Raw genomic sequence first — 21,044 nt, forward strand, 5'->3', positions numbered from 1 at the left:
ATATTTTTGTTTACATTTCAACAGGCTTAAACAAGTCTTATTTCTCCAGGTATCATGGTTCGTGAACAACGAGGAAGTGTTCCCCGACAACAGACTCCGTTTCGTGACGTCTGACATCGACACGGTGTTCTACAACTCGTCGGCCAAGAGATCCGACACGGGACCGTACACCATTCAGCTGTTGAACAGCGAGGGCTCGGATAGCGCGACATGCAGGGTAAGTTGACAAACTGAACTTAATTATGGAAATATTTGTGATAATTTCAAAAGGGACGTGATTTGAATGCATGTAACTTTTGCCCTTAGAGCATTTAATAACTGGAGTCTCTTTGCACAATTATGCAAACTTTTATGTGGACTGACGTTTATCTGACATGGCTATTTGTACGTTACGTACAAAATAGCCATACATTTGACGTGCCTTTCCCCCGCAAAAATCGGCAGACTGTTTTGTACAAAAAATTACAGACAAGGCGTCTCCAGTTATTAAATGCTCTAAGCTTTTGTCCCTTTTTAATTGAGCAGTTGAAACTCAAAGATTTATTAATAGTAGAAGAGCTGTAAAGTCTAAGAAAAAACTATAAAAAATCCGTGCTTCCATTTTGACGTTTGAAGTGAACACCGCTGTACGGCCCCCTGCGGTAACTTTCGTTGTCAGAACGTGAATAATTCCCTTACCACAAAACGTATGGCGCCATATAGCGGCATCTAGTTCAGCTGACCGTTTATAATCGGGAACTGAACTGAAAGAAATCCCCTCTATGAGATTGAGAATTAGAAACGCTAGCATATTTTTCTAAGACAGTTTTGCAATATTTTAACATATTCTATTTTCTAGGTGTTGGTGGTAGACCGACCATCGCCGCCTGTAGGCCCGCTGGAGGCTTCAGACATTACTCCAGACACCTGCACGCTGAGCTGGAAGCCACCACTGGACGACGGCGGCTGCCCCATCTCCAACTACGTCGTCGAGAAGATGGACAACAACGGAGTAAGTAACCCTTAGTCAAATGGAAATAGAACAGTAAAAAAAGTATTGGTGGTGGACTGACCATTGCCGCCTGTAGACCCGTTAGAAGCGTCCGACATCACACCAGACACCTGCAGCTGCAGCCGTAAAAAGATATAAGATAAAAAGAAAATACATCCTATATCCCCAGTCCAGTAGAATAGACAACTTTGTAAATTCTATGATTACCTAAATTTCCCAAAAAAAAAAAATTCAGTTATTTCAATACACTCTATATAAATGAAAACTGGCTACTTTCAATAAACATTTTTGTCGAAAGCTATCCGTTTTCATTGGCTTTAATAAGTAATCATAATTTTAAAGCCTTTTATATCCCAACTATAAATGTTTAAAAAAAATTGAGTTTATATATTATTTTGAATTAAGTTACAATACAAAGAAAATAAATTAAAACTAAGTTTAACTAGTATTTTTATGTCGGTTTGTCCATTTTTGGCATTCATTGCCTTTAAGAGGGAAATTATAGCACGTGATCGTCCATACAAAAAGAAAAAAACGTTATTTTACTTCTAAATATTCTCCATTCTCCATGTTTTTTTAGTATGTTATTGACACAATGATAAACTAGGTTTATAGGTTTTCCATTTTTTCAAAATTTGCCATACATAATTTTTAAGCGAAACCTATAAACCTAGAATATATTATGCAGAAGTGATCGACATAAAAATCATAGTGATATGTTAAGATTTAGTTACTGGAAAACGTTTTCTCCCGAAATGGAAATTGTATGAAGAAAGTTACTGTTGTCAGTAGCTATACTTCCCTCTTAAGTATAAGTCATAGCCTAGGAATCCTCTAGACGGAGCTTAAAGCAATTATTTCATGAAACCGATGTTGCCAAAAATACAGGACGGGGGACGAGGTGAGCGAGTCCCGTACCGTGATTGGTCCGTTCAAAGACACGGGCGTCACACAAAGACACGACTCAAAATGGAGTAAAACTACCGTATATTTGTGGCAGAGGGGGTAGCGCTACTATGCTCAGTCTGGTGGTATAAGTATACTAGTGACACAACTAAATCCCCCTTTCTCTCAGGTATGGCAGAAGATCTCATCGTTCGTGCGCAACTGCCACTACAACGTGATGGGCCTGGAACCGAACCGCAAATACACGTTCCGCGTCCGCGCTGAGAACCAGTATGGAGTGTCTGATCCGCTTGCCATGGACGACTATATTACTGCCAAGGTATGTTATATTATATTTTTAAAGATAAATATTCAATATTCGTAATCTGTCAAACATAGCAAAAAAAAACAAAAGTGTTTGGAAGACTATAGGGTAATTCGCCAGTAACTGGCCACCTGTTAGTAACTGGCCACCCTAAATTAAAAATGGATTCTATTCACCTATAAACATAATTCATTTTAGTATAAGGTGGCTAGTTATTGTAGGCTGGCCAGTTACTGGCAAAGTATATACCCAACTACAATATTATAGCCACAAAAAAATTTTTACAACAGCATTTTTTTCTGGGGCAGTATCATTGTTCTGTGACTATAATTCAATCTGAAATGAAGGTATCTGAAAGTTTAACAATTAATTAAACTAGAAGGATTAGTAACTTTCGGAACAAGTAGTCACTATTAAATTAAGCATTTTAATAACCCCATACGCTATGCCACAAAAATTCGTTTTTGGCCAAAAATTCCTAACATCATTTTGGAAAAAAACTGATATCGATTTTTATCAAACATAACTAAGAACTGCGGGGAAACTCGCTTTCACGTAAAAAAAAAACGCATCGATATCGGTCCATCCGTTGGAGAGCTACGATGCCACAGACAGACAGACATTGGTGTGAAGCATATAACATCCCATATGCAAAAGCATATAACATTGCGTCGGGGGTTAGAATTTCAAAATTCCGAAATATAAGCAAATTCTGTTTTCCTACAGTTCCCGTTCACGATCCCCGACCCGCCAGGCGCGCCGCGCGTCATCGATTGGGACGGCTCGACGGCCTCGCTCGTGTGGGACCGGCCGCGCTCCGACGGCGGCTCGCGCATCCAGGGCTACAAGCTCGAGTTCAGAGACGTCCGGGACAATGTCTGGAACAGCGCAGATTACCTCGTCAAAGACTGCAATTACCAGGTAAAATTACAATTAGAGGCATTGTAACGCTGTATTTTCATCACATGTATTCTTAACAGGTAATGCGGCATTATAAAAATGACTTGCCAAATACCTAATAGCTATATTATGAAAACTGGAACCCCACGTAAAATGTGCCCCAATTCATATAAAAGAGTACTTACCCATACTCATAGTTCTGATCTAAACATTGAAGTTAATCACTAACTTGCAGATGCGCTTGACAATACGAATAAATGTTTTGGGGGAATAAGTGACCGAATTCGTTACTTTTGTCGTCGTTAATTTTCTGATGAATTGATTTGGGACATATATTTATTCATTACGTTTATCTTTTTAGCTAATACTGAACATATCCATATGGAATTTTGGTATATCAGTATTCTACAGCACCTGCAAACCAAATTTAACTAACATTCATTCATCTTCCAGGCATACAACCTCGAACCGGGATGCGAGTACGAGTTCCGCGTCCGCGCGAAGAACGCGGCCGGGTTCAGCAAGTACTCGGCCAGCTCGCAACGCTTCAAGGTCAAGCCCCGCTGCGGACCCCCCGGACCCCCGAGAGCTCCTCGCGTTGTGCGCGTGGGCAAGAACTATGTGGATCTCAGCTGGGACCCGCCGGCGAACGATGGAGGTTAGTTTTGAGATTTTTGGTACTGGCGCAGTCAGTAAGATCATGTCGTGAAAGCTTTAAAACAACGCTAGAGCTCACAACGCTTCTAGGCGTGGTCCTCACTTTTAAAACCTTCGGGGACTTTTTGCAGGATCGTGAGTACGAACTGTTCTAATCTCAAATGGGACACACCAGATAACGATAAAGATAAGACCTAGTATTACTTAAGATTTCTACATTCAAGAAAATCATTCTTTTTTTATTATTATAAACTGACCAGCGATATACCGCAGTCTCGCCTGACGGGATTAGACAATGGGGTCTCATTTGAGACTGACTGGTATAGTTATATCATGAAATATCTAACTATAATTCAAGATTAAATAAACGAGTAACAAAATGGCAACAAAACGTGGTAATAAAATCTGTACCTTACATATGAATACTTGTAAATCCGTTCCATATTCTCCAGGATCCCGCATCACGGGTTACATCATCGAGCGTCGCGACGTGGGTGACAGCGTGTGGGTGAAGTGCAACGACTACAACGTCGCCGACACCACGTTCACTGCGATGAAGCTTATCGAGAAGGCAGATTACGAGTTCAGGATTATTGCCGTCAACAGTGCCGGTAAGTGATGCTTTGAGGAGCAAAATGTAAATAATTACTGCGAAAAAATGCTGAATTATAGCATAAGAATAAACATAGCGAGGATTAAAAGGACAGGGTCAGGGCCAAAGTGAAAACCCATGAAAATTGTTATTTTGAAAATTTGAAGATAACTCTTAAATTTGCACTTTACTATCATTATTTCTTTTAAACATACTACTGGGAAAATATTTGTCATATGATTGTCAATGTTTTATTAGTAATTTAAAGTATAAAAGTGTGTTGTGCTCTTTTGTTCAAAATTCCACAAAGATGAATAAATATGTTCCATTTTAAAATAAAAAATCTTATTTCTAGGAAAATCTGAGCCATCATCTTGCACAACACCGGTGCGCACTGGCGAAGAGATTGGAGGCACGAAGCCCGAATGGGTGAAGATGATGCCCCCGCACATGTGCGCGCCGCTCGGCAGACCGTTCACCATTGAATGCGTCGCTACTGGCAACCCGATGCCTACTGGCAGATGGCTGAGGAATGGCAGAGAAGTCGTGCTAGGAACCAGGTAAGAACATATGTGGTTAGCTATAGGTCAGAGGCACGAAGCCCAAATGGTTAAGATGATGCCCCCGCATATTTGTGCGCCGCTTGGCAGACCGTTTACCATTGAATGCGACGCTACTGGCAACCCGATACCTACTGGCAGATGGCTGAGGAACGGCAGAGAAGTCGTGCTAGGAACCAGGTAAGAACATATGTGGTTAGCTATAGGTCAGAGGCACGAAGCCCAAATGGTTAAAATGATGCCTCCGCATATGTGCGCGCCGCTCGGCAGACCGTTCACAATTGAATACGTCGCTACTGGCAACCCCATACCTACTGGCAGATGGCTTAGGAAGAAAATAATCTAAGATGCACTAGCGCGATCTGCTGGTTGTGTTACGATATATTTGGCCACTTCTGCCGTCACTAGTTCACTAATACCTATTTGATGCTGACTACACAGACTACAATGAACTAGTTTTGTTTATTAAACACTTTCATCCTTTACAAAAACTTGCAGTATCACCACAGCTTACCCTCTTATTTGATTTCAGGTTCATCGCAGAGTCCCGCGAGGGTGTGCTCAAACTGAACATCACGGAGGCCACCGACGCGGACGAGGGTGACTACACGTGCGAGGCCGTCAACAACATCGGATTCATCTACTGCACCGGTCACCTTAAGATCGGAAGTGAGTATTACTGCTTCCAGACCGTTCAGACCTTAAACTGAACATCACCGAAGCCGAGGGATAGATAAGAGGATAAAATATCTAATCTAAAAAAAACGGGGTATAATTGTGTTTGGATTTTTTAGAGTTGTGTCAATGAGTATTATTATTTCTTCCCCCACTAGATCCTCCACGCATCACCCGCATGCCGGGCGACCTACACCTTCCCGAGCACGACAACACCAAGATCAAGATCCTGTACACCGGCGACCAGCCTGCTGACGTCACGCTCACCAAAGATGGCCGCACCGTCAAGGAGTCCCCGCATCTCAAGTTCACTGTCTTCGATGATTATATCCTCATCTTTATCAAGGATATCAGCAAGGATGATATGGGTAAGTTACTTATATAATTGTACATGTAAAACACCAGGTTGCATTGGCAGGGTCGCCATGTGACGTAAAAATAAGAACAATTTGTACTGAAGTTTATTCTTATACATGACACCGACGTTACGATATAATGTAAGGACACTAACGAACAGATAATTTTAACCAACTTCAGTAGCATTCTTTTCGAGAGTCGCTTATAACCGCTACACTTTTTCATACTTCTGAAAATACTAGGATTGTTTTCGAGTGATAATATTTTATATCTAAGTTCAAATAAAACCCTTCGTGTCTTAATACCCTTAGAAAAATCAAAAGAATATCCTGTACAAGCGCAACGTTGGTGAAATGCTCCTTCAACAAAAAATACTATCCTGATTATTTTCTCTTTATACAGGATTTTTCTATAAAAATTACATAAAACGTTTTTTTTCCTCCCCAGGCACATACAAGATCACTATCAAGAACAACTCCGGCGAGACATCAGACTCGTTCTCGGTCACCGTCACCGGCTTACCCGGACCTCCTCAGGATCTCGTGCCAAGCGATGTTACCAAGCATTCGTGCACTCTCACTTGGAGGCCGCCGAGCTACGATGGCGGCATGCCTGTTACACACTACGTCGTCGAGCGGAACGATACCTCTGGTGAGTTGTATACTAGAGTCAATAGCGAGATATTAGTCACCGTCACCGGCCTGCCAGGACCTCCTCAGGACCTCGTGCCAAGCGATGTTACCAAGCATTCGTGCACTCTCACTTGGAGGCCGCCGAGCTACGATGGCGGCATGCCTGTTACGCACTACGTCGTCGAGCGTAACGATACCTCTGGTAAAATGTATACTAGAGTCAATAGCGAGATATTTGTCACCGCTACCGGTCTGCCCGGACCTCCTCAGGACCTCGTGCCAAGCGATGTTACTAAGCACTCGTGCACTCTCACTTGGAGGCCGCCGAGCTACGATGGCGGCATGCCCGTTACGCACTACGTCGTCGAGCGTAATGATACCTCTGGTAAATATTTATTTATCTATATCATACAAACTAAAACTGTTTTCTTAAAGATTTTTCTCACTGCGCCCACGTTCGAGATTATCTGTTTCGCCCTATGATTCACTGGTAGAGAATGCCTTAAGGCATTAAGTCCGCCACTTGTACTTATTTTTATTGTGCAATAAAGTTTAAATAAATAAATAAATAAACTAGTCACTAGCGAGATATAATGAGTGTTTTTTCTAAAGTTAACCATCGAAAAATCTAAGTAATAATCTTAAAAAATTGATTCGTATACAATAAGAACACACTCATAAGTAAATTGTCAAAAAAAATATTAGAAGAGCTTAAACGTCGCTAAAATCTCCCAGTAAACAAGTGGACACTATCGTGACCCCATTATATTCTGAGATCATTTTCTTTTCACTTTCCCATCTATTTTTGTAGCAACCCAACTAGGCAGCGTCATACTCTTTAATTCCCATTCTAACCGTACAAATGTTGCACAGGAACCGCCTGGATCACAATCGCCTCCTCAGTCCGAGACACACGTTTCACCGTCCAGGGTCTCACGGAGGGTCAGGAGTACAACTTCAGGGTCCACGCCGCCAACGAGAACGGACAAGGACCCGCCTGCGATGCCGCTAACCCGATCAGGGTGAGTAAATTTTCGTCTATAATAAACTGGGGCGGTATTCAGATTTTACAGTTTGATAAAGTTGCTGTACGATACGACGATACAACACGACGAATTTATCAAAAACATCATAGAAGGGAAAGTTGAAACAACGAGGAAGAAGGGAAGACCAAGGAGAGCGTACATGAATCAAATAAAGGAAAAGATCAACGTCGTGTCGTATCAGGCTGTCAAAGAGAAGTCAGAGGACCGCCAAACATGGAAATTGCTCCACCGACAAGAGTCATACTTTTAAATATATAATGATGAAAGTTGCTGTGGTTATGGTCCGATTTTGACTCGACTCGTAGCCTCGGCCTACGCCGTCAAAACGACCACTATACATAATACCTCGGTCGTAATAAGAATTACTGGCCTTGTGTTCATAAAATAGCCTCGCTTGACAGATATACCCCCTTAGTCATAAATCTGTACGGGCCTGATTTAGTTAAATTATGTTTTATCCCTTTCTTACAAATACATAAGTAATAATGACAGATAAGGACTAACGATTATTAGCTAATTGAGGTTTGTAGCGCGTTTATGAATAAGGGAGTGAGTAATTATTTTCCATCGTATTTTCACGGAAACCTACGAACGTGTCTTGCTATTTCAGTCAGTCTCGGTACAAAAAGTACTGAGGTTGACTGAAGTAGCATGACAAATACGAACGTTTCTGAGAAAATACCATGGAAAACAATTATGCACTACATCTGTATATCACGATCGGCTGGCAAGTCCCTATTTCTTTCCAGAGTAATGTACTATTGTCTCGAAATACATGATGCGTTTACATTTATTTTTTGACAGGCTAAGGCACCGTTCGACCCACCGTCTGCGCCCGGCATCCCCAAGATCAAGGAGGTCGGAGGAGACTTCGTGCACCTTGAATGGGAGAAGCCCGAGAGCGACGGAGGCGCTAGGATCCAAGGTAAGCAGTTAGAATAGAATTCATTTATTTACGTCTCATCATGGCTGGTTATATAAGACAGGCTATCTGATAGGACTGTCTTTTAGCTAACTTTGAGCTCAGTAATATATAAACTTAGTGATTTCAACATGAAAATTTATTCCCATTTATCGATGCAAGAGGATTCCAAGTCTCGCTTAAATCTCTAAAAACCTCCTCCCAAATCCTATGGATAAGTGCAGGAACTTAACGTTTACGAAAACGACTACCATCTGACTTTCAAACCCGGAAGGAAAAATAGGCCTTACGGAATTAGTCCAATTTCCAGACGAAGTTTTCGCTGAGAATTCACAAATTGAAACGCGCTGCAAATTCAATATCGGATATTCAATATATTGTTTTACGTTTTTTATTTCTCTTAAGCACCTCAGAGTTGCATTCAATATTGAATACACTTTAAAATTAGAAGAAGAAGAAGACATTTATTGTAAAAAAATAACCTTCTACATACAGCGCCACTTCAGTGACAAAAAAAGAACTTACTCACTAAACACTTAAAGCATACATTTTCGGGTAGTTATAACATTTATAAGTGTTACATGTAATATTATAATATACTTACACAACACCAAACTTACAATAAAAAGTAACCTAAAATTAAAACTAAAAAAGAAAACAACCTAAAAATCTATATCTAATGAAGGCCCCTGGGGCGTAGTGCCAAGGATGCTGGCAGCATTTCCTCGCTGAATCGCAACGCTTATTCGTTGAGCGAGGAAGCTGCCAGCTCTTTTGTCCCCAGTGACCTCAACCAGCCTTTTGGACATTAGATACAGGGTAATTCTTAAAGTAAATGTTACACAAAAATAGACAAATCCACCAGCAGAGTGGAAAAGAAAAAGGAGTAAGGTTATAATTAATTAATGACTCTATTTCTTGAATTTTTAAGGCTACTGGATCGACAAACGCGAGGTCGGCAATTCGACCTGGCAGCGCGTGAACCCGACGTTGTGCCTGCCCAACCAGTACAACTGCTCCAACCTGATCGAGGGTCGCCAGTACGAGTTTAGGGTCACGGCTGTCAACGAGGCCGGGCCCAGCCCGCCGTCCACCGCCAGCCAGGAGGTCAAGGTCGTGGACCCGAGAGGTGAGCTTTAGAATCAAATTATATTAAGTATATTATATTATCAAATTATAGCCACAATTTTTTCTTCATAATGGGGTAGCTCTTTGTCATGTGGATTTAAGAATACCTTTGAAATATATACTGAACACATACCTTTAAACGAGCAATTCTTTATTTATATATTTCGGGGATCTTGGAAACTTCGATGAAATTTGCTATATGGGGTTTTTCGGGGGCGAAAATCGATCTAGCTAGGTCTTATCTCTGGGAAAACGCGCATTTTTGAGTTTTTTTATGTTTGCTCGGTCTCTCAGATATTACTGATTTAAATTAAGATACCCAAAGTTACAAACTCACCAATATGATTCATAAATTGTTCAACCGAAGAGTCAAGAGGATTCATTACTTTTTGAACCGATGGTCAATGCCACTGGCGTTTCAAACGCCTAATTTCTTTGGACATATTTTTGTCAAAGTGCCTCTTTGTTTCAGTGATATTTTTAATGATTTGGACTACCAAATCAAAACCTCTAAAACAACCAAAAATATCATCAAAATGTTAAAATACTATGTCACAATAGTTATTTGTACAACAAGAGATCAAAGTTTGATATTTCTGCGAGTGCTTATTTTGAGTCCCGTGCAAGCGAAAGATTCTATAATAGATTCACGAGCGTAGCGAGTGAATCTAATTTAGAATCTTGAGCGTAGTAAGGGACTCAAAAGCGCACGAGATGTAAATAACTTTGATCTCGTGTAGTACACAAAATTTTTCACACCTTAGCAGTGAGAACATACCTATTAGACAACTTGAAAAATGTAATCCTTCTTCGTTTCTTAATACCTATGCACTCATGTTTTCTTAAGATATACAAACAATTAAGTTTAATTACCGCAATCTAACACAAAAACAAAACGTAATAATAAATTTCAGTAAAATAATATGGAAATAAATAAACATCAACTGACACTTCAACCAACAACTTTTTTTTGTAAAAAAAGAACTTTGTAAGATACGGTCCGAATTGCGGATACGTACTATTTGTCAACTATAGTAGAAAATCTTAAAAGTAAAATAATTAATTTTGCGTGATAATCTGTGTATTTTTTGAGTTCATTATTTTAATTGTACAATAAAATACCTAAAATATAGTATTTTTATCAAATCTTAAACTTTATTTTAATTAAATAATTATTTAGAATTCATACTCGTACGGAGCTCGTACGTGGTTTGGAACGATGCGTTCTGAAGTTTTTCGGGGGTCTATTATAAACAGTCAATATACCGTTGAATGTCGTTTGAACTTTTTTTCGTCTGTTTCTTTTTGCTAACAGTGTGAAAGGGACAGAGATAATAGAACCCAAGTATTTCGAACTTGTATTAGACCCCGCATGTTGAAATGACATTTGACTATAAAGGTCACTTGAATGTCATTTTGTCTCACTCAGTGAGCAAAATCGCATTTTGCTCACTATTTTTAAGAAGCAAAGTACCCTTGTTCGAGCTGCTGAGGTGAAAACTTATGTCCATAGAAATTAGGGGGTCAATACGCTCTGATTATTGACCCAAAATTTAAAAATTGATTGTCATTATGCTGTGTCATAGTTAGAAAACAAGTTTAGACGTTCTTTTTAGAATGAATGTGACTCAGTTCATAGACTGAAAGTTTTAGTATTTTATAAATATACATACGTGGGCCATACTGAAAGTTTCTGGATTCTGATATATGAGAAAACTTATTTTTTCTAAGTGGCCAGGAATCTACAGTATGCCCTAAGTATCTAATATCTTTAAACTTTAAGCAATTCTTGTTTATTTATTTATATTTCGGGGATCTCGGAATCGGCTCTAATGATTTAGATGATATTTGCTATATGGGGGTTTTCCGGGGCTTTAAATCGATCTAGCTAGGTCTTATCTCTGGGAAAACGCGCATTTCTGAGTTTTTATATGTCTCCCAGATATTATTATTAAACGTATACTGAAACGTCAACCTGTTTCCAGCTCCCACTCCGCCGGAGATCGTAAAACCGCTGAAGAACGCCAACTGCATCCAGTACCACAACGCCAAGTTCACTTGCACCATCACTGGCTTCCCCAAACCGAACATCACTTGGTACAAGGGTAAGTACTTTCAAAGTTACATCAGTTAAAAATTTAAGTATGTGAGGTTTTACATAAAGACGCCCCTTTAGCAAAAAAAAGTGCTTCATCCAATCAGTTTCTTAGTCGTCATTTGATTTATATATTACTCCAATTATAGTCCGACATAAAATATTAGAGATTAAATAACATGGAACTAAAAATCTCCATACTAAATTGTTGCCATGTTTAAGCATTTTACGTCAAAAATGCGACAGTTACGTACGTACAAAAAATGAATAAGGGGCGCCCACATTTATTTTCTACTATTTTATGTCGCACTGTAAATAAGCTCTCTACCTAAAATACCACTCGTTTGGCTGCTAACCCCTTATTTTGGCAACCGCAATGGATAGACAATCCACTCTGATGACACCCTAAATTTACGGATTGTACCAACTACTCGTAAAATTGTATCCATGCTCAATCAAATTACAGTATCTAAACTTCACTCTATAGACTGTGCGTGTTGGAGGGTCTGCCATCTCGTGACCTGAACCGAAAACGAAAACAATTATATATATACACTTCAAGCTCAATTTCGCATAGTAGGGTCTGCCATCTAGTGGCTTAAATCTAAAAATGGAGACTTAACGTAGTCGTGTTTCGTGGCAATGAATAAGGGGCTTCTGTGCGGCTGTCATCGATTTGGTCTGAAAGGCATAATATGAACTCGTAATAATGACACCTGTTTTATTCCAGGCGCCCGTGAGATAACCAACGGTCCTCGTCACCGCATCTGGAGCGAGGGCGACAACCACTTCCTAACGGTTGTGGACGTTTTCGGAGAGGATGCGGATTCGTACGTGTGCCGCGCTGTTAACAAGGCTGGCGTGAAGAGCACGAAGGCTGAACTGCTTATTATGAGTGAGTATTCCTCTTAGGGCTACTTGCACCATTCACTAACCCGGGGTTAACCGGTTAAACCTGGAGTTACCATGGTTACCTGTACAATTTGACACTGGGTTAACGGTTTATCTGCATAATCCCGGGTTAGTGGGATGGTGCAAGTGGCGCTTAGAAGCCCTTGCATTGAGCCAAAATCATCTGCAGTTGATAATGGTATGTGCACTCAGCGCAAGTGACTTGCGTAAGTTGAGGCACTTGCGTAGGTACGCATGTACTAGCGTGAGCTATCCGCGCAAGTAACTCCCGCGATCTGTGTGTCTGTAGCAGAAATTAAAGGTGGGGTCCACCAGCTTCCGTTACATGCCATTGTAGAAACCCGATCAAACCTCCTTTTTTTGCATCAAGTATGCAAGTAGCCCGTGCCTTTACTTAATTAAGTTACATACACCTTTTGCCTTATCCAAGCTCTAATAGCTCAACACGAATTAATAGTCATCGATTTCAAAATAGACGACGCATATGCAAATACTAATTCTATTTATTTTCATTACAGCCGCACCAAAACTGAACGTGCCACCTCGCTTCCGCGACACTGCCTACTTCGACAAGGGTGAGAACGTGGTGATCAAGATTCCGTTCACTGGCCACCCCGTGCCCAAGATCACGTGGGTGCGTGAAGGAGAGACCATCGAGTCTGGACACCATTACCACGTGGAAAGGAAAGGTGAGGAACTATTAGAAATCACTCTATTGATGGATATGAAAATCTCTTGTAATGAAAATCATCATCAATATTTAAGAGCTATGCTCTTGTCGGTGGAGTAATCGCCACTCTTCTCTTTGCTGGGCCAGCCGTTTAACTCCCTCGTACGACACGACAAAAAGTGACTATCTCTTATTTGGCTGATTGTGAGATATGTGAGCCCGGGCCTTTCTCTGTATAATGAAAATGTATGACAAAAATGTTGAGCGCCACTGTAACGTCTAGAACAAGGCACTACGACGAGAATGAAAACGTGTCGCCCTAAAAACCCTTTGCCAAAAATCAAATGCATTCGCTTATCAATAATAAAGTAGTGTGTGTGGTGAGAATATACTGTAAAGTTGCAATGTTGTATAAGCCCAAAGGAATTATTTTCTTCATTTTGAAGCACTAAGCGCCACATGAATCATCCCACTGACCCGGGGTAAACCGGTTAAACCTGGAGTTACCATGGTTACCAGTACAATTTGACACTGGGTTAACGGTTTAACCAAGGTGCAAGTGGCCCTTAGAGTCAAAAAGAATCATTATAAAAATAAACAAGCATTTCTACACCGATTATTACCTAATACAATTACAAAAAAAAACAACTTGTAGCAATAATAGAGTTTACTCTCTTGTTCTCTGTTTCAGAACGTCACGCGATCCTGACGATCCGCGACGCCAGCAAGATGGACTCCGGTCCATACAGAATCACTGCCGAGAACGAACTTGGATCTGACTCGGCCATCATTAACATTGAGATCAGTGGTAAGTAACCTTTACCTATTTCAAATGAAAAGTATTCTTACTGTCGAGATCAAGCTTGATGATACCATCAAAGCTTTAGGTATCAAATGGAACTCACATCACGATGACTTCGAACTTAAGGTAGATATTTTAGAACCCACAGAACGATTCACTAAAACGTCAGTACTGTCGGACATTGCGAAATCATATGACCCTTTAAGTTTTTTACGAATCTCTTCTCCATGTGCATTAATCTCTGTAGTGCGATTTGTCGAGAATCGCCTAAGTTCTTTTCGTGGTCATCTTTAAACGGTAAGCGTACGACGCAACGACCATCTTCTTGTCTGGAGTCAGTTTCTTTATAGTGCTCTTCACATTGTGTCTCAAGATGTGTCATCGGTTTCTCATGAGGTTTGTACTCTTCACTTACTTATGTCAAAAAATAGGTATTATCTTGTAAAATTATTTAAAAACCCGAAAAGATAGTTAAGTGTACCTTCTTATGTTGATATGTGCCATTTTCAATCAAAAGATTCAAAAGGGTACTTATTGTCGGTTGTCAATAAGGCGCTAGTTCCATATAGCTTCAATTTGAAATCAACCTTATCGACAACCGACTACCTTTTGGTTGAAAACGTCACATCAATTTACTCTAATATTTGCATCATTAAGGTGGATGTCTAGGGATGGGATGCCGATTATCAGCCAAAAGATGGCGTCAGTGTGCACGAATTGTGGATTTTCACCGTTTCTCCCAAAATATAAACAGTTTCATAAGATGTGTTGATATTGGCGAAAACAATAAAAAATATTACGTCCAAATCGAAACATGTTATACTCAACAGTGTCTAATCTAAATAATCAGAGAATAAAACTGCAAAATATTGCAATATCTTGCATTCACGCACACTCACATACCTAAAGTCAGTGTCTAATGTCAGTAGATTTGTAATGTTACAGTAAAGTAACCTAGAGGGCGCAGTGCAGCGCATGAATATTTTTAGGAAGAACAATTTAGAATTTTAATTCTTATTTGAGACATTGACAAGTAACTTAGAACCAACTGATACGTATTTTCAGACGTTGATTGTCATGTGCTTGTGGCACCCACAACATCTGTTTTGAATAAATTTTAGCTAGAGTATCAATGAATCTGGGTTCAAATCCCGACAGTGCTTATTTTTTTTATTTTTTTTTAAGTTTTATAGATTATATGTTTTTATTCTTATTATCAATTGAAAATGACGCAAATTATTTTACCTAAAATTACAAAAACGCTTTTAATGTGTACTACTAACACTACTAAGTAAGCTGGAGTGTGAGTCACATTTCTGGGGAAGTAATGAGAAACAGAAAAAAACAGAATAGTGTTCTTTAAACACAATATAATATTGTGATTATGATGGGATGCGAACTCGTTTATTTGCCTATATATGGTTGCACATAGAAGCGCTGATGGCCTAGCGGTAAGAGCGTGCGACTTTCAATCCGGAGGTCGCGGGTTCAATCCCCGGCTCGTACCAATGAGTTTTTCGGAACTTATGTACGAAATAATAATTTGTATTTCGCTTAGATCCCCACGTTACAGGCTAAACCTAGTGTGGGGATCACTGTAGGTAGAGGTACTGCCCCTCTGTAATTTAAGTTGTCAAATAAATATACATATTTAGAATTTTTTGAATTTTAGTTTATGTTGTAGTTAGTTTTAGCTATATGTAGTTTTTAAATTTAATTTATATATTTTTTTGTTTATATTACATATTGTATTTCCTACTAAACTTTTCGTATCATTATCATCTGTTCTTCAATTAAAACATTTTTTTTTTGAAATATCCATTGATATTTGCCAGTCGCATAAGGTACTTAATAAAAAGCAAAAAAAAAAGAAATAAAATAAATAAATAAAAACAAAAATAATTCAGTCTTTGTTCGTGATTTGAACTCGGCAACGCTGTTCAACTTAGACTTATATCTCTGCTTATACTCAATAGCTAGAAGCCACTAGACCATTTGACCATAGTAGATCCGGGCGAAACATGCCTTCTTATTATATCCCATTACTGTCAAAAATATCAAGTTTGAAATAGAATTTTTCATTGTCGACTTACCGACATCCGAACGTTGCGAGCATGTTGCCTTTTCAAACCATTTGGCAACGTCGCCCGGGGAGTAACTAGAAATCTTCTAAAAATGTATGTCCTTTTATATTTTGATATTTATGATTATAAATTTATGACGATTTTCTATGCTGCAAATTGATTAAATTATTGAGAGAAAAATGCTTGCAATGAAAACAAGAAATATCCGTTTTCATTTCTCATGCTTTGAAAGAGGGTCATGGTCATTGTTATTCTAAAAGTTGTGCAGAAAATGATACGTTTCTGCACTAGAGCATTTTTGGTTCCAATTCCAAGTACGATTTTTTTTTACGTTAAGCAATTGAAATTTGGGTATAAATGGATTTTTCATATAATTTCCATTCTGATATTTGACTCCCCATTCCATAAATAACGATACTTTTGGCTAAAATGTTAATTGAAAGTATCCTAAAAAAATACTATAAAAACTATCAAGGGCCTATTTTAGATTCAAGCTAGTTATTAATTTAGTTTAGTAGTACCACTGTATATATATTGTATGTAAATAAATGATAAAAACTATTTATACTTAGTCATGTTTTACAAAAAGCACATGCATTTTACTTTCCTTGTATGCGAAGTGTTTAACTCGGGTGAAAGGCATCATTTCTGCCGAGGTGATCATAGATGATTTCGGCAGAAATGATCCCTTGGTTAACAATGTACTATTGTTATGCGCAAGCAGAACATATAGAATCTTGTTTATTTACAAGAAGATGACATTTTGCTCCCAATATATATTTTCGAGAAAAATATAGCTACTTTAGTTTAAAAATCATTGTAAGAATAAATATAGGCTTCCAGAGAACATTTATTTATATTTCTGCCGAGACGAAAACAGAATTCACAAGGCTTTTCGGTGGACGACCGTTACGAGAATGATTGTTTGGACGACTTTAATTCTATTAAATGTATAGTTATATAAATGTATTTTAATATATAATATAAGTTATATTACATCTGGGAATGAAATTATATCAGAAAAAGGAGACTATTAAATGAGTATACTCATAACATGCTTTGTGCATTAAATTTATCTCCCTCTATTGAGTGAAGATAAAACAAAATACACAGGTAACCTGTGTTCCGGTTTTAAAATGCCATCTGTTACACCTTTGATAAATTAAAAATGATTGCTTGTCAAAGAAGTCGCCATGTTAGAATTACACCTATACTATAAGCATCACTCACACAAACAAGCAATGGGGCAAAATTTTACTAATTTTCAAAGGCTTTTTTCTTAAAAATATTAATCAATTTCTAGTATTTTGTTACTTTGGCGCAGTAAGAAATATATATACTACCCAAACATTACGTATTCAAGTGAAGACACCCTACAGAATAGTAGTGAGTTAACAAGAAAGTTTGTATGAAATTCGAGCAAGTAGAACCACCTTAATGCAATAAAATAGTTAGCCACGCTACTTTTTATGGACCAGACACCACTTGGGTGAAGGAATTCACGCTATACTTGAAATGCAATGTAATTAAATGAAAACTGAAATGAATGAAACATGAAATAAAATGTATTAATGTATGTGGAGAATGGGTTACGTAATTATCCGTGTTTTACACACAATAACCAAATGTTAACTTTTCCCTCAGACCGCCCCGACCCACCGCGCTTCCCAGCCTGCGACAACATCGGCGTGGACTCTCTGGCTCTCAGCTGGAAGGCTCCGGTCTGGGACGGAGGCTCCGACATCACCAACTACCTGGTCGAGAAACGGGAACATCCCATGTCCAGCTGGATACGCGTCGGCAATACCAGGTAAGAATTCTGACTGTGAATTCATAACCATAGCAGTATAATAACGCGTTTAGGGCGCTGATGGGGCTGCCGCCATATTGCAGCGCGTCAGGGATGTTTGCGGAGGCGCATGTGTCGTGTTTTAAAGCTACCATGCGCCTGCGAGCCGCGTCCCTGGTGCGACGCGTGCGCGCCAGCTCCAACAGCGTCCTAGAAATGATTGCGGACAAGTATTGTCCGTATATCACATTTTGCTGCGGACTTCATACGCCCAGCAGCACTGTGGTAAACACATTGAGAAATAGATGATGGTTGTCAATGTGCTTACCACGGTTGCTGTAATGTTGTAAATTATAATATTAAGTATGTGTTTAGTGTTTGTTTAATGATAAATGATAATGCCTGTATTTTAATTATGTATTTATGAGTCACAGATACTTGAAATAAATGTTTTTTTTATAGGCATATTACATTTTACACCCACCTAATCTAATGTAGCCTATATAATATCGTCACTACTTTGAAAAAATCTCGCATCTCGCACTGGTACTCTGCAGTAACTCTGTATGCATCCCATACTAGTTACCACATTTATTTTTATTGATAGAACAAGATACGAGTTTTTTTCAAAGTAGTCACGATATCTCATCACCACTCGAGGTGGTGAAACAAAGCTAAAATAGTGAGTGGATTCAAATGAGAAGACGTTATTGTTGAACAAATGGGTGTCAAAATTGACTTTTAAGCGGAGGGCAACAAGACCCTTTTAGTTTGAGTACAATGTTTGACGTTATTGGGAATAGATATAGAGGGATAAATAACTTAACCTGCTTTCATAATATTTATTAACCATTCAAGGTGGTCCCCTATTTGTAGGATGACGTAGTGGTTTTACATTATTTCCACTTGTAATGTCTCAACTTTCACTTAAATTGGCTCAGGTTCACAACGATGGCGATAACCGGCCTCGTCCCGGGCAAGCAGTACGAGTTCCGAGTGTACGCCGAGAACATCTACGGCCGCTCCGAGCCCAGCGAGCCCACGGGCCTGGTGCAGACCAAGGCCGTCATCAAGAAGGAGTTCAAGAAGAAGGAATACCCTGGTGAGACTGATTTGTTATATCTTCCTATTGCAGATGTAGTGCATAATTATTTTCCTTCGTATTTTCACGGAAACGTACGAACGTGTCTTGCTATTTCAGTCAGTCTCGGTACAAAAAGTACTGACGTTGACTGAAGTAGCATGACAAATACGAATGTTTTCGAGAAAATACGATGGAAAACAATTATGCACTACATCTGTAAAGTAGTATGTGTGTGAATATTTGTACTAAAGTAATAGGTGTAGGTAATATTAATATCTGCGCGGCGGCAAGTGGGGGTTTACAGTACATAGATCATCATCGTCCCGACGCAAGCGAGGCAAAGCTTTATTCACAGCAAAATTAAAGAACAATGAATGCTAGAGAGAGACTTTAAAGCTTTTTTTTTTAATCTAAGTATTTAAAAGGAGCCTTTATCTATGAGACATGTCGGCTCCGTTGGGCCTCTACATTACATGAGTTTCAATAAGTGTTACTTTAAAGTTGCTAGTCAAAATTCCTTAGGAAACGAGCGCAGTGGCATATTTTTTCAATTCTTTAATACTACTAGTGTCAGTCCAAAATAAGTTTGCAATGATTCTGATAGCACACGTAGTGCAAGTGTTATTTGTACGTCATAATTCCATAGAAATTCGACGTTTAAAGTAACACTTGCACTGCGTGTGCTATCAAAATCGTTGAAGAATTTTCTTGTTCTAACACAACACTATAACAATTTGGTGCCGTGACCAGGATACTTATGTAATTTGACTTTCTTTGTAATATCTGCCCCATTTTGATGAAACAATATTTTCTAAACCACCCCCTTCTTCCAGTGGATGAATCCGGCAAGCGCATCCGCTCGAACGCCGACCACGGCCCCGTCAAGGACTACGATAGCTATGTGTTTGACATATACAGCAAATACGTGCCGCAGCCCGTGGACATTAGCACGTGCTCCGTGTACGACAAATACGACATTCTCGAGGAGATTGGTGAGTGCTATGCTACATTTCAGTTGTTAGGTTTAACGATTTCGTTCTTTTTTAATTGACTATACAGTGTGATGTCTTATGTTCTCGAAAGTTAAGGAGGAGGAGACTGAGAATTTTTGAATGTATTATTTACATACCCATGCAGTGTGCACACTGGACAGCATGTTTTGTTTATATTTTATATAGTTTTGGTGAATACTGAAGTGTTAAATATTAAATTCTCACTTCTCCTTAATGATCGTGAACAGAAGAGACAATATTATAAAAAAATTGTAGGACACAGATGCGGTTGGTAATAAATGTTTGTCAAATTTTAATTTACTTGACTCAAAAATAAAAACCAGCTAATCATACTCGTATTCGTGGACATTAAAACAAAAATTAACTTGAATGATCTTTGCAATAGTTTGAACTATGATATTACTACGTATGAATGAAATGCATATTTATAATTGAATGCCTCAAAAACCCTGGTATTAAAGTAACATGTACTCGTATTTGGTAAAGTAAATTTACTAGCTTATAACTCTTAACTGATATGCGAAGTGCCTAAAAATTTTAACGTTTTATCGATTATCTTGGAACAAACAATAAATTATATATTATCATAATATGAATGCTTTAGAATAAAATAAGAATGGTAGAACTAAACATACATTCAAAATAAGCATGAACATAAACACTAGAAAACACTAAAACACACTCACGAACTTGCCTGCGAATAGTAACAAGTAGAACTAACAATTAGTCAGATTTGAGTCTTACAGCTATGACCATAGAGTTGAATTTCGCAGGTGACTTCGTGAAGTGCGCGTCCAAACGGAAGGCGAGAGGTGTGTGAATAGGTCGATGTAGTGTTGCTCTGTCTACGTCTCTCTCGCACGCACTCTCTTATATTATTTATATTTTGCTCTAAATAGCATGGTTTAAAAAAAAAATCATAGAA

The 21,044-nt window shown here is 38.9% G+C and overlaps 1 protein-coding gene across 1 annotated transcript in view; it reads left to right on the forward strand.

Annotated features, from left to right (window-relative positions):
- The window catches only part of LOC134801507 (twitchin), a 159,122-nt gene that overhangs the window by 120,288 nt on the left and 17,790 nt on the right, over nucleotides 1-21,044 (forward strand). Inside the window, 20 exon segments of the mRNA XM_063774119.1 lie at nucleotides 50-217; nucleotides 839-991; nucleotides 2,067-2,216; nucleotides 2,928-3,122; nucleotides 3,555-3,759; nucleotides 4,211-4,369; nucleotides 4,706-4,910; nucleotides 5,443-5,579; nucleotides 5,744-5,953; nucleotides 6,390-6,593; nucleotides 7,448-7,596; nucleotides 8,425-8,545; nucleotides 9,474-9,671; nucleotides 11,656-11,775; nucleotides 12,496-12,660; nucleotides 13,196-13,366; nucleotides 14,039-14,155; nucleotides 17,878-18,043; nucleotides 18,964-19,124; nucleotides 19,940-20,098. Of these exon segments, the coding sequence (XP_063630189.1) occupies nucleotides 50-217; nucleotides 839-991; nucleotides 2,067-2,216; nucleotides 2,928-3,122; nucleotides 3,555-3,759; nucleotides 4,211-4,369; nucleotides 4,706-4,910; nucleotides 5,443-5,579; nucleotides 5,744-5,953; nucleotides 6,390-6,593; nucleotides 7,448-7,596; nucleotides 8,425-8,545; nucleotides 9,474-9,671; nucleotides 11,656-11,775; nucleotides 12,496-12,660; nucleotides 13,196-13,366; nucleotides 14,039-14,155; nucleotides 17,878-18,043; nucleotides 18,964-19,124; nucleotides 19,940-20,098 (3,313 nt within the window).

The sequence above is a fragment of the Cydia splendana genome, chromosome 22, assembly GCF_910591565.1.
Source record: "Cydia splendana chromosome 22, ilCydSple1.2, whole genome shotgun sequence".
Lineage (NCBI taxonomy): Eukaryota > Metazoa > Arthropoda > Insecta > Lepidoptera > Tortricidae > Cydia > Cydia splendana.